This window comes from Myxine glutinosa, chromosome 9 (assembly GCF_964187855.1).
Source record: "Myxine glutinosa chromosome 9, kmMyxGlut1.1, whole genome shotgun sequence".
In the NCBI taxonomy this organism is placed as follows: domain Eukaryota; kingdom Metazoa; phylum Chordata; class Myxini; order Myxiniformes; family Myxinidae; genus Myxine; species Myxine glutinosa.
In genome coordinates this window covers 65,231,700-65,246,025 of record NC_136269.1, presented here as the reverse complement: position 1 = coordinate 65,246,025, position 14,326 = coordinate 65,231,700, and the positions used below count along the sequence as shown (strand labels likewise).

Genomic DNA, 14,326 nt, shown 5'->3' with positions numbered 1-14,326 from the left:
TTGGGTGAGGTGGAGGAAAGTAATTAATTGCTGGATTTTGGGAGGTGAGGTGAAGGAAAAAGGGATGTACATGGATAGAAAGATGAGATAATTCGAAAAGGAAAAAGCAAATTCCCCATGGAGAAGATCGAGGGCCATATATTGATTAAATTTGCATACTCAGGGGTGGGAAGGGGAGGGGGAGGGGGAGGAGTGGGAGATTGGGGGTTGTATTTAAATAATTTAAAGTTGGAAAAACGAAGAGAAGCTAGGGCTGAGGATAAGAAAGAGATTGGAGGGTGAAGGATGTGTAAGAAGAGTGGTGAGAGAAGGGAAAGCGGGTTGGGATGAGATAGAGGAAATGGGATATGCATGTGGCACGCACACAGAGAGGGAGGAATTAAAATTCTGTAACAGACGACCCATTAACTTGTAAAATATGTAATATGTGATTTTAAAACATTTAATAAATGTAAGCCTCTTTATCGTGTATGTATGTGAAAAACGTACTGGAGTGATCCCTGAAATTTCTCATGAGATTTGATGAGATTTTTTTCCGCAGATTGAAACCAACGGATATTTCTGTAAGAGACTGAATAAGTGAAGAGATTATTTCGTTGTTGTTTTTCATCCCAAACCAATGCAACATCGATATTAATTTGTTAAACCGATATACTTACCTCCGCTAACAAAGGTGGGCGAGGTTACTCCGCTAACAAAGGTGGGCGAGGTTACTCCGCTAACAAAGGTGGGCGAGGTTACTCCGCTAACAAAGGTGGGCGAGGTTACTCCGCTAACAAAGGTGGGCGAGGTTATGCCGCTAACAAAGGTGGGCGAGGTTGCTCTGCAAACAAAGGTGGGCGGGGTTACTCCGCTAACAAAGGTGGGCGAGGTTACTCCGCAAACAAAGGTGGGCGAGGTTAATCCGCTAACAAAGGTGGGCGAGGTTACGCCGCTAACAAAGGTGGGCGAGGTTAATCCGCTAACAAAGGTGGGCGAGGTTATTTTTTCACTTCTGTCTGTCTGTCTGTCTGTTTGTCAACAAGATATCTTAAAAAGTTGTGGACAGATTTGGACGAAATTTGGCGAAGAGGTTGGGTATGTGACAAGGATGAAATGAGATTTTGGTGAAGATCTGGATCCCAATCCGTATCCGGATGCTATAATTTTGTGATCCTTCACCATTGAGTGATAGGGTCAAAACCGATATATAGCAAGATATCTCAAAACGTTATGGACGGATTCGGACGAAACGTGGTGGACATGTCAGGTGTGTGACAAGGATGAATCAATCCGATTTTGGTGAAGATCCAAATATGGATTTGGATACGAGATTTATTTAAATTTTAAGTGATTCTTCACCATTGAGTGATGGGCCCAAAAATGATACATAGCACAATATTTCAAAAATGTTGGGGACGGATTTTGACAAAACTCGGTGGATGAGATGGTTAGGCAACAAGAACAAGGCGAATAGATTTTGGTTCAAGTCTGAATCCAGATCCGGCCTATCATTGGGATACAAAACGTAAACTGTTCAGCCTGGCACATTTATGCTCTCTACGGAGTGCCGTTCTAGTTTCCCTTGTTTTAGTGCATCCATCTGTGGCCCCACCGTCAGCTCATTCCCTCTGTCACCTCGCCATTCCACAAGCCTAGATTTTGTCGCAAAACTTTTCAACAGATGTTCAAAGCAATTTATATAAAGGATATTAAAAATATAGATTGTCTTGAGTTATCAGCAAAGACAGGCATTATAGTAGCAAAATTCCCTATGTTGCCTGACAACATATCGATGACTGGTTGCTCGTAGATTGTTTGGTATTACCTGGAAAATTGAGAATCTTGAAGGGACCACTACAACTCTTTTTGAAATATCGATTAAATATACGTAGTTTTGCAATTTGGCTCCATTTTTAGTGGATACTAAATTGCCCAAATGGCTCCAGGGAAAGGTACATTACTGAGTACATTACTGTGCTCTCCTGATGGGATGACATTGCTGAGAGTCAGGAATAATATGCTGGATGGTATGACATTGCAATTTGACCTCTACAGCAGTTTCCATACCCTGTAGTTCACTCAACAAATTCCCCAGTGTGGCTCCAGATTAAATAAACCACATGCTTTATAGGAAACTATCCACAATGCATTTGGAGAATTTCCATTGCCGTATCTTGTTATGAGTGGAATTCTACATAATCTTATTTGTTTCTGTATTTTTTTCTTTTGTAAACTACAACGTGAGTTTGTTTTGTGGAACTGCTCTAATTGAACTGCATATGTGAATTGTTTGTGATGATTGGTGGAAAGGGTGATGTCATGCGGTGAGGTATACATATACTCCTACTTCTACCCTGGGGGCTAGAAATACTCATCTGCTCACCCTCCCAAAATCCAGACTGGTTGCCCACTTAAATTTATTCATAGTACACCGCTCCGTTCCTATGCCATCTCCAGGCACTGCACGACGTCATCACCAGGCGCTGAAGGGGGGCCCGGCGATGACGCACGCTGAAAGGGAGTACTCAGTTTCCACTCCGGTTTCTTCTTTGTTTGTTTGTTTGTTTTCTTGTTTGTCCGGGCGATATCTCAGACATCCTTTGAGCTAGGAAGCTGAAATTTGGGCACAATAGTGAGCGAGTACTTTATCAAAACAGTCTTTTTTGTTTAATCAATTAATTGATTAGTTACTTAATTATTATCGATTAACTAATCATGTATTTATTTCCTTTCTCATCTGGGCAATATCTCAGGAACTATTAAGCTGATATTTGGCCAGACGATCACCAAGTGATTTGGCTGTAAAGGGTATTTTTGATTTATTGAATAATCGATTCATTATTTAATTATTCGATTAATTACTTTATTAATTAATTTTCAAAAAGTTACAGATTTGGATGAAACGGTGGTCGTTTAGGTATTCTATTTGCCAATTGATTAATAATTTAATTACATTACAATTAATATTTATTTATTTTCATTATTAATCACTTATTTATTTTCTTTCTTATCTGGGCAATATCTCAGGCATGTTTTGAGCAAGGAAGCTTATATTTGGACATGACAGTAACCAAGTGATATGGCTATAAAGGATATTTTTGATTTATTGATTAATCAATTAATCGATTAATTATTTATTGGTTAATCAATTTTTTTTTAAATTCCAATTAATGACTTTATTAATTCATTTTCAAAAAGTTAGAGATTCGGATGAAACGGTGGTGGTTTAGGTATTCTATTTGCCAATTGATTAATAATTTAATTATTTACCATTATTATTTATTCATTTTCTTTCTCATCTGGGCAATAGCTCGGGCATCTTTTGAGCTTGGAAGCTGATATTCGGACACGACAGTGACCAAGTCATGTGGCTACAAAGGATATTTTTGATTTATTGATTAATCAATTAATCGATTAATTATGTATTGGTTAATCAATTAATTATTTAATTTTTTCCATTCATGACTTATTTCATTAATTTTCAAAAAGTTACAGCTTCGGATGAAACATTGATGGTTCAGGTATGCTTTTAGCCAATTGATTAAGAAATTATTTTACGATTACTATTTTTATGGCGTAGCCCATCGGGCAGAGCTGTCTAGAACAGTGCTTGTCTGTCTGTATGTATGTATATGTATGTATGTCCCCTCAAATGTATACCAATCATAACTGAGAATCTGGTCACATGACAGGGTGATGTGATTATGTCTGATGTCATTACGGCGGTGCTGCGGCTGACTCTCCACGCACCACCATTTTGATTTATATGCCGTTCATGCCAAACATATTGTCGAAGCTGTCATACATCACAATCGCCATGCTCTACCTTTAAGTTTTTCATTAAGTGTAAAACACAAACAAACCGATTGTTAAAATGACCATCAAATATCGAAAGCATCGGCGTTACGTCTCTTCCAACAATACGGTAGGTATATGCCTTAGGTGTTATGACTCACCTTCCATTTCAGACAAATTAAGCCCAGGTTTCTTAATACAGTGGTGTCGTTTCAGTTGTATCATTTTCACAGTAATAATAATATTATAGTAAATATAACTATAACACTTTAATCCCAATGTCGTGAATGGAAAGTTGATGGATTGAAGCGGTGTCAAAGCGGGTAAGGAATTCACCTTGGTTTTTTTTTTTTTATAATAAAATTTTTGTAATAATAATGTAATGTTATTATTATAGTAAATCTAATCGTTACACTAATCCCTTTGTAGTGACTGCAACGTTACTGGAGGCTAAATTTATATCTTATATATATTAAAGTAGTAGAAGTTTTGTGTCCGGCCGTCATGCTACGTCATTACGTATATGATGTCATTACGGTGTAAACACCCGCTCACTTCAAGAGCGGCAGGAAAGGTCATTCCTCTTTGGGGTACATAGATTACAGTCGATATATGGTCGGTTCTCAAGAACATTGGTTGTGTGTTCATTTACCAAGTTTCTTGTGGAGAGATCGCCAAGTGGTTTAAGCATTCGAGCAAGCACTCCATTCAAAACCCTTAAGCAACAGCTGGCTTGGCAAGCGCTAGCTAGCTGCTTGGTAAATGAGCACAACTCCGACCCTTGTGGAGTATATAGATTACAGTATATCTTTGCTCAGTTCTGTAAGTAAAACCATAGAGGTAGTTTGACTTCTTTATTTGGGAGGGTGGGGGGGGGGTAATGAACAGTTTCTGTTCATTATTGTTACTCACGTTTAAATACGGGATGTTTATATCTTAATTATAAACTACTGAAAAAAATTAATGTGGGGCATTGCACCCCCCCCCCCCCCCCCACTCCCCTGCCCTCCCCCAAACTCCGCCGATGAGTAAAACTTATCTCATGGATGTCTGGATTCCTCCAAATATCTTTGTTTAACGTTATAAACTGCATTAGCGATTGTTTAAAAAGCTAATCATGTGTGTTTGTGGTTTATAATATTTTACAAGCCCACTACGCTGCTGTTAGACTTTTGGTCTTGTTTTATTTTAATAACGCAATTAATCAATCAATTATTGTGCACCTCTCCCTCCCAATACCGTCTCTATGTGCTGCACGATGTTTGGCTAGCTGGAGGATATGTATTTATTTGGCATGGGGACGGTGTACTTTGAATGTATCTGTACTTGTTTATCCCCTTATTCTCCAAATTGTGACAAAGTCTACATTTGTCCATGGTTCAACCTCTCAAATGCAATGGCCATCACTACCTCATGCGCACACCCATCCATGATATCTTCTACTCACGCTGATTATTTCCCATTCTGTTCCTCTTGGGCCACTTCTTTTTGTGTTATTTCTCTTTTACTCATCTATCTATAATTCCAGCAATCTCTGTGTGTGTGTGTGTGTGTGTCTGTGTGTGTGTGTGTGTGTGTCTGTGTGTGTGTTTGTTTGTCTGTGACCGCTGTTTCTCGACAACCACGGGTCCGATATACTTGCAACTTGCCAGGTATATTGCTGGGGACCCGAGGATGTGCCTTTTCAAGGTTTGAAATTAATCGGACAAGTAGTTACCGAGCTATGTCCAAAAAACGATTCAACCAATCAGAGAGCAGCGAGCTATCACGTGTGCCGAACGTGGCGAACAGACTCTGCCTCGGACGGCACATTTGAGAGCGTATTCATTTATTTCACGTTGGCAAACTATGTTGGCGTTAAACTATGTTTTAAAACTAATTAAAACTAATTTGCGATTCATCGTAACTGCGATATGCGACCTTCCGGACAGTCAAATGAGGACGTCACTTCCGGACTTACGGATAGTCATAGTGACGCTGAACGTGGCGAGCAGACGCTGCCTCGGACGGCACATTTGAGAGCGTTTTCATTTATTTGACGTTGCAATCTGTGTTGATTGTTGTAAGGTACGATCGATTGTAGTACATACATATTTATATTTTGTACATATTCATTACGGGCACGTCACGGGTACGGGTACGGTACGGGTACGGTTCCGGGTACGGTACGGTTACGGGTACGCCACGTACGGGCACGTCCTAGTTGTGTAAATGCAACCATCCCTACCCTTAATTGGTCGTCTATAAACCTATTGTTTAGCTCCTCCATGAGCCTAGACCCATGAAGAAAAGAAACCACAACAGCCTGAAACTCTTCACTTATTATTGAGGTCAACATAGGCCAAAAAGTCAACGTAGACCAAAATTTATAAAATTGTCAATTTTCATGCAATTGATTTGAAATCTGAACAGAATTTTCATATGAGCTCACTGAATTCAACCACCAATTATTTTTGAGGTCAACATAGGTCAAAAGCTTAGGGGGAATTTCTAAAATCCTCAATTTTAATGAGATTGACTTGAAATTTGAAGAGGATTTGCATCTCAGGTCACTGAATTCAACCACCAATTGGGTTTAAAGTCAAAAAGTCAACATAGACCTGATTTCTAAAATCGAGAGATAAGGCCAAAAACTATTTATATATCATATCTCAAAAAGTTGAAGACGAGTTACGACACAACTAAGTGAATTTGATCGTTGGTTAGGTGACAATAACAAGCCAATTCCATTTTGGTTAAGGTCCAGATGAAGAACCGACCTATCAGTGGGGTACAACATGTACACTAATCAGCCTGGCGGAGGTATGCACTCTACTGAGTGCTGTTATAATTTCTCATGTAAATGTAGCATCTACTTTCTCATGTAGCATCTACTACTACTTTTTTTTAGCAGCCCCAATCATTCCCAACTTCTTGTGGAGTCGGCCAGATCATGTTTTTGGCCCAGGTCTCTCACAAAACAGTTGGCCAGGCTCGACGTTCGAATGAAGGAGGCAGGAATTTGGAATTTGTTTCAGGATGCTGGCAAAAACCTCCCCACACTTTGCAAGAAACACCGTGCGATCTTGAAAGTCCACAAACAACCGGTGTTGGCAGATGTGTCCTTTGGCTTAACATTCGTTCCCAATGGATGGTGCACACATTGATGACTCACCCAGCATGTAAAACATCAGGGTGACAGTTTATAACTCGGCCGAGATGAAATCCCAGCATAGACAGCTCAAAGGCGATTGTACCTGGCGTGAATAAATATTCAAGAATAATACATCCTGACTGACTTGCCTTGAGGGATGCGCTGCTATAAGAGTTCATAACGTGAAAATTAAGGTGGAAGTTGCATCGGAAAGATTTAAACTATTAATGGGATCAAATACTTCACACAGGGTATGGTGGTGGCCTAATTCCAAGGCCACTGGAATCACACCCCAGAAGTGGTGACTTTCAGCAGTTATTAAGGATTTGGGATTCCAAGGCTCTGGAACCCGAGTGTGTGGCAGGAGAATTACCGTGACGCTCTTGTATTGATGGTAATAATATACCTGATATACCTGTGATGATATACTAGGTCCATATACTGTATGTGGTTGGCACATAAAAGCCCTATGGGTTACTTGAAATGTTACCTATGAAAAACCACAATAATGTAACCGCACTACAATATCGAACCGCAACATATTTTTTAATTTTTAGGTTCTGGCAAATCCTTTATAGTATTCTCAAATTCCTAAATTAGCTATTATCATGGCGAAACATTAGAAACCCTCACCATGGGATGTAGTGAAGTCATACTATCAGCTGGGACAGATTACGCTTGTATTGGAAGGAAGCCTCAAGGACTTTCATTGAACGAGTGTTGGCTACAGGATGAACCGTCAGCAGAGGCCTCGAAAGCTGGGAGGCCGGGGTGCAGGTAAGCCAAGCAAGTTGTGTTAGTCAGTGATGTGATACCTTTTTGGTTAAATTGTGGCGAGCCAAACATCATTATATTGATAACTTGTTTTTTTTACAACACTGTAAATATTCTGCTCAGAGAAACAATATAAAATCATTTGGGTTGCTTCGCTGTATTGTCGGTTCACCCGATTGTTTTACCCCAGAAGTGCAAAGATGGATTCCATCACAAAGCAGGGTTGCAGGGAGTGCAGTACGTGACGTAATATCCTGTTCAACTCACCAGGCAGTCAGCTATTACATCATTCACGTACAAGACGTGCAGTGGTGAGCCACAATTGGAATTATTCATTTATTTACGCAGCCGTTTTCTATTCAAATATTTAGCCAGCTGGCGCAGTCTACAATTTAACAGAGGATTTAAGGAATTAAGCATCTCGATCTGCAATAAGCAAATGATTCAGCACTGATTAGTTTGAAATTCTCATGCTGTTCGTCAAAATAAAAAAGAACGTTTTGGTTCGTCGTTCTACAGGCATATTGTGTGTAAAGAGATCCAGATTGGGAGTAAGACAAGCCAATAACTCGATGAACACATTTGGATCTTTCCTTGATGTGGAAGCCAAGATGTTGGCAAAAGATCAAACTGAATTAGACCTCACTAGATGTGGAAACACATTAATCATTTTGCAGCTTATCAATGTATTGTCACAATATAAAAATTGTAATTTTCTCGAATTAAGTACATAAAAAAATTAGATAAAGAATATTTTTATTTTTACAATGTGCAAACATAAATTGTAGACTTAAACTGTTCAAATCATTAAAAGTTTTATCCAATTAAAAAAAAAAGTTAAGTAATCTCAATGATAGAACAGAATTCTCCGTAAACTAGCTATTTAAACACCCTGTATATTCACTGCATACTAACAATACCAAAGGCCCCACCCACTACATGTCATCAGACATAGACACACACACACACACACACACACACACACACACACAAACACACACATATATATATATATATGTTGTTGTTGTTGTTGTTGTTGTGTTGTTGTTGTTACTATAATTCACCAAATGTCCGTCTGTCTGTTCGAAAGTACCGTAAAAACTGGTGAACCGATCGCAAAGATATTTTGGGTGGGTAATCCTGAGACCCCTGGGAGTAAAATAGGCTATTTAGTTTTCCCAATTTCAGCTTTGGTCTCCAGCATTCTTACTCTTAGGTTTGGACTCCCACATAACATTCGCGTTCGCATAACGTTCATTGTGACGATGTTGTGACGATGTATGTGTTCACAGTAGTGTTTGACGTGACGGTGTGAACCTAATTTCGTAATGTTTTTCGTTTCGTAATCCTTTAATGAACGTTTAATGTTTAATTAACGTTTAATGCCCTTCGATGTCCGGGGCCGCACGCGCGCTACACTGGACAGGCCAGCGTGTATCTTGCCCTTCGCCGTCAGGCTCGGGTAAACCGCTGAGCCCCATCCGTGATGGGGACTGGGGCTTGAGACAGTGTCCCACGAACGAGGAATTCCCAGTAAGCACGAGTCATCAGCTCGCGTTGAGTAAGTCCCAGCCCTTTGTACACACTGCCCGTCGCTACTACCGATCGGACGGTTTGATGAGATCCTCGGATCAGCCCCTGCACGGGCCGTTCTCGGCTCGTGCCGGTGCACCAAAAATATGAGTGAACTTGACTGTCTTGAGGAAGTAAAAGTCGTAACAATGTTTGCATCGATGAACCTGCGGAAGGATCATTATCGGGACAACATGAGAGCGAGCGAGACGCGAGACGTACATGGTACATGACCGTCCATGTACTGTTTAGCCATGTACTGTTTAGATTTTGATGATTTGCATGTGATATGATTCAACGGATGTTTATATGAATCGTTTAAAATAAAAAGCCTTCAATTTCTGATATTTCACCTTTTCATTTGGACTTCCCAATTGAAGCCCCGCCCGCAGGGCGGGGTACCATTGCTAGTACATTTAAAAAAAAAAAAAAAATCTATATATCTATATCTATATATATATATCTATATATCTATATATATCTATATATATCTATTTATATCTATATATATCTATATATATATATATATATATATATATATCTATATATATATATATATATATATATATATATATATATATATATATATATAATATACATGTATACATATATAAATATGTATATATGTTATATGCACATGTATATAGTATATCTCATATCTTATCCGTACCGATAAAAGGGAAAAATCTCTGCATGAATGTATGTATCTCTCTCTGTCTCTGTCTCTCTCTCTATCGATTTCTCTCTTTCTCTCTGTATGTGTTTATGCATTTGTGTGTGTGTGTGTGTGGGGGGGGGGGGGGGGGGGCGGGGAGGGTAACATAGGCTATGTGGCCGAGGCCTCACAGGTGTTTGCCCGGGGGTGGCGGGGGGGAGGGTAACATAGGCTATGTGGCCGAGGCCTCACAGGTGTTTGCCCGGGGGCGGGGGGGGGGGGGGGGGGTAAATTCTCTATGTAAATGTGTACTGTGTAGCGTCAGCTGGTGGTGGTGGCAGAGGGTGTTATAATTCCCTTTTTCCCTGGCTAACATTGAGGTTAAATTAAGCACTCTTCGCACAGGTAAATTTATTTTGGCAAACAGGACGACTAATTGGTCCATCAGTGAAGTGACGGGTAGGCTCTGTTAGTGTATGTAGAAATCTCTGTTACATATTCTCCTAACTACAATTGGCAGAGTCAATAAATATTCTCTTACCAAATTGATTGCCCCAGTTGAAACTCAGGTTATATAATTACAAAGAGAATTGTGCAACTATTTCAAGATATCTGCATACCAGAAAGCCTACCACCATTACCCAAAGTGAGTGGATCCATAGCAAAAGTTGTGACATGTGGAAAAAGTGCAATCAATTCCAAAACTTTCTGACCATTCATCAGCCATAATAGCTTTACTGCCAGTTTGTGGATCATCAGTGACCAATTTGAATAAACCATGCAAAATTGAAGATACATAGAATACTAAAATTCTTCTTCCTTTGTGTGTATTGTAAGTCTGGTGTGGGGACGTTCAAATTTAGGACATTTATTTGAGCATCGCGTTTTCATTGTTCTCGGTTTCCGTTTAATAAACCTGTTTATTTTTGTACATTTTAATTCCGTTTTCGTTTGAGTTAATATCCACAGGATTGAAGACAGCTCGGGGATCGCGTCAGGTAAAAGCGTCCAGCTTCTTCTTCTTCTCTACATATAATACTAAAAGACCCACCCGAGGACATAGAATACTAAAAGCAAGACCGACGCACACACATGCACACACACACACACACACACACACACACACACACACACACACACACAAACGCACACACGTACACGCGGCCAAACTTTAAGGTGTTCCCTGTCCATGACAACAGGTACATATTTTGTACATATTTTATTACACATTTTGAGGCTACACTGCAGCTCTATTTGCTCAATAGTCTTTTGTTGTTGTTTTGAGCCCACATCTAAGGAATGTGTACTGAAATAAAGAACTTGACCAATGTGTACTTGAAGTGCCGTGTAGGCTGCAGTTATATCATATGATATCAACGACCTTCTGGATAATTGCATTCCATTGGATAAGGCCGAGACCTTCAGAGTGAAGGAAAAAAACTGCAAAAGGAAAAAAGAAGCAGCAAACTCCCACTCAATTAGTGACACAGAACGCGCAAGCAGCTACAGGCATTGAAAAGAAACAATTCGATGAAAGGTTTTGTAAGATTCTTGAGAAACACTCACAAAATCTGTCACAAAAAGCCAAACGACATAGTTTGTTAGGGAAACAAAGTTGTTGGGTAAGCGATTCGAGTTTATGCTCTCACAAGTACTTAGAAGCATCTCTCACAGCAGAACGCTTAATCAATTATGTTGTACAAAAATGTGGTGCCAGCAGGTGATACTTGAGATGTCAGATCAGGTAATGACTTGAAGCCAGGTTAAAGATGCATGGTGGTTGGTACAAATATCAAGTAGCATCGGATTAGCAAGAGACAAATTGGTTGACGGCATTGTGAAAAAACGGTTTGGCGGTAGCTTTATGTCTGTTGAGCAATATTTTTGAAAGACAAATGGACCAAGTATCTCTGAGTAAATAGTAAATCAATATAATAATAATAATAATGCATTTATTTTGTATAGCGCTTTTCATGAAGCCCAAAGGCGCTTTGACAGAGTGCAAAACATAATGCATAACAAAACATGTAAACAACAATTGCAAAAAGACAACAATCAATAGGGAAATATTTAAAGCAAAAGGAGGGAGAAGGAGAAGTGATAGTCAGGGGTTAAATGCTGTGGGTTGAATGTTGAATGCAGTGCTGAACAGGTGGGTCTTGAGTGATGTTTTGAATGTGGTGAGTGAGGAGGAGTCTCTGATGGTGTGAGGTAGTGAGTTCCAGAGGGTGGGAGCAGCGATGGAGAAGGCCCTGTCCCCCCAGGATCTGAATTTGGTCCGGATGGGGGGGGGTCAGGAGAGCGGAGGTTGCGGGTGGGAGTGTGTCTGGAGAGGAGGTCAGCCAGGTAGGATGGGGCCAGGTTATGGAGGGCGTTGTAGGTCAAGAGGAGGATTTTGTACTGGATTCTCTGGGAGATGGGGAGCCAGTGAAGCTTGTAAAGGACGGGGGTGATGTGGTCACGGGTCCGGGAATGGGTGAGTAGATGGGCAGCAGAGTTAAATGCATCGGAATATACTTATAGATAAGTAATGTCAAGGAGCAAAGAGAAAAAGCATCGTAATAATTTCATGTTGCATTTTAAATAACTTGTATCTTTGCTCTCAAAACATTTTGAGCATTCCTTTTGCTCTTGTAGAATGAACCTGCTATAAATTATTGTATTTTAGAACAGAGACACTCACCATGCTTAGGGGGGCACTTGTTGCATTTGCTAAACCCCCAGGAGGCTCCAACGCTACCACAGCAATCATCTTTTTTCACCAAATGAGGAAGAGGTTTGTGGCACTGAAACAAGAATACCGAGAAGCAGGGTAAGCGTTACCATCAGGGGTCAAGGTCAACTGGAGTAATAAAAGCTAAACTTCAGGTTTTAACTCTGGAGGTCATCAACAGATTCTTGAAAAAAAAGTGCCATTTTTGACCACCACCTTCTCTCGCCATTTCCACCATTGAATGAATGAATGATCGTTTTAAGGCCATTTTTCCCCGCTAGGGCGGGGGTTCGCCTTGCAGGCCCCATGAGCTCATGGTTCCCTGTTTGAGGCAATGTTTTTATGGCCGGATGCCCTTCCTGACGCCAACCCTTAGTCGCCTCTTACGATGTGCAGGGATATGGTGTACCCTATTTCCATTTCCGCCATTCCCAGACATTAATCTTGCTTTTCTCTCCTGGAACGTATCCACTTCTTCTTTTTTCTTTTTGTTTGCGGCACATGGCTGCGAGTAGTATAATTAGCTTCGGGTGCGGCTATGCTGCTGATGCAACACCCTCTGTAGGTTAGGGCATGAATTTGTCATTTGACCAGGGTGGCAGCGATAGCTTGCCTACTCTTTATGAAGGAGCCCGCGGGATCTTTAACGTCCACCAACTAATGCTGGCAGACAGGACGCCCAGTTTAACATCAATCTGAGGGACGGCACACACATTGATGCCTCACCTGCCTGCGAGACACCAGGATTACAGTTTGTAGCTGGGCCGAGATTCAAACCCAGGCAAGATGATTCAGAGGCAAGTACACTCCACTCACTTTTCTACACTTTCCTTCATCTTCTCAATTTGCAATTTTCAATTTCACCTCCACCCTTTTCACTCAAAGTAATTTGCATATGCCCACCTATTTGGCTCATCAGCATGCAAAAAATTGAAATGAAATGCAATATTAACAAGCATTCTGAGTATTGCGCTGCAATACATGTCCCTTACCAAAGTTCAAAGTGCCATAACTTTGTCAAAAATGATCGAATATGCAAATTTATGCACGGTATGATGCTGGTTTTCAAACTTGATCTGAGGTATGCTGAGACACGTGTGTCACGCCTCACCTCGTTGATAAGCCCCCAAGGTCGCTCCGTGGAGCAGCCTGCACGTATTGCACTGTGTGAATTATATAAATTATTATCAACTCACGGTCTGAGGTACTACCGATTCAAGAGATATCCATTTTTTTTTTCGTTTAATTAACGATATCTGCCAAACCACGTGCCCTATCGCAAATTCCAAAAGGACATTTTAGTAGACTGACATGCTGAACAGATCTGTGAAGTTTCCCCTCGATTGGATCAAAAATGAGGGAGGGGCTCGGTTTTAAATGTTCATGCTTAAAAACGTCATAACTCTGAAACCATGTGACGCATGACGTCATGCTCGCTGACTTTTTTGTTCGTCATGGGTATGCGATTCTGCCTGCAAAGTTTGGCCTCGATCTGTTCAGCCGTTGCAGAGAAAAATGGGTTTTCGTGTTTTCACGAAAAACAATATGGCGACCGAACCACGTGACCTGTGACGTCATAATTACCATTAAAATATTCTACAGACCGAGTCCATCATATGGTGAAAATTTTATCTCAATCGGTCCAATTATTGCAGAGAAATTGGTTTTTAAAGGAAATTAAAACTTTAAATGGCACTGAGTT

At 40.4% G+C, this 14,326-nt stretch overlaps 1 protein-coding gene across 1 annotated transcript in view; it reads right to left on the bottom strand.

Moving 5' to 3' along the window:
• LTBP1 (latent transforming growth factor beta binding protein 1) overlaps positions 1-14,326 on the bottom strand; it is a 343,539-nt gene that overhangs the window by 141,088 nt on the left and 188,125 nt on the right. The window contains exon 8 of the mRNA XM_068129074.2: positions 12,595-12,697. Coding sequence (XP_067985175.2) covers positions 12,595-12,697 — 103 coding nt within the window. The remainder of the gene's footprint in view (positions 1-12,594; positions 12,698-14,326) is intronic.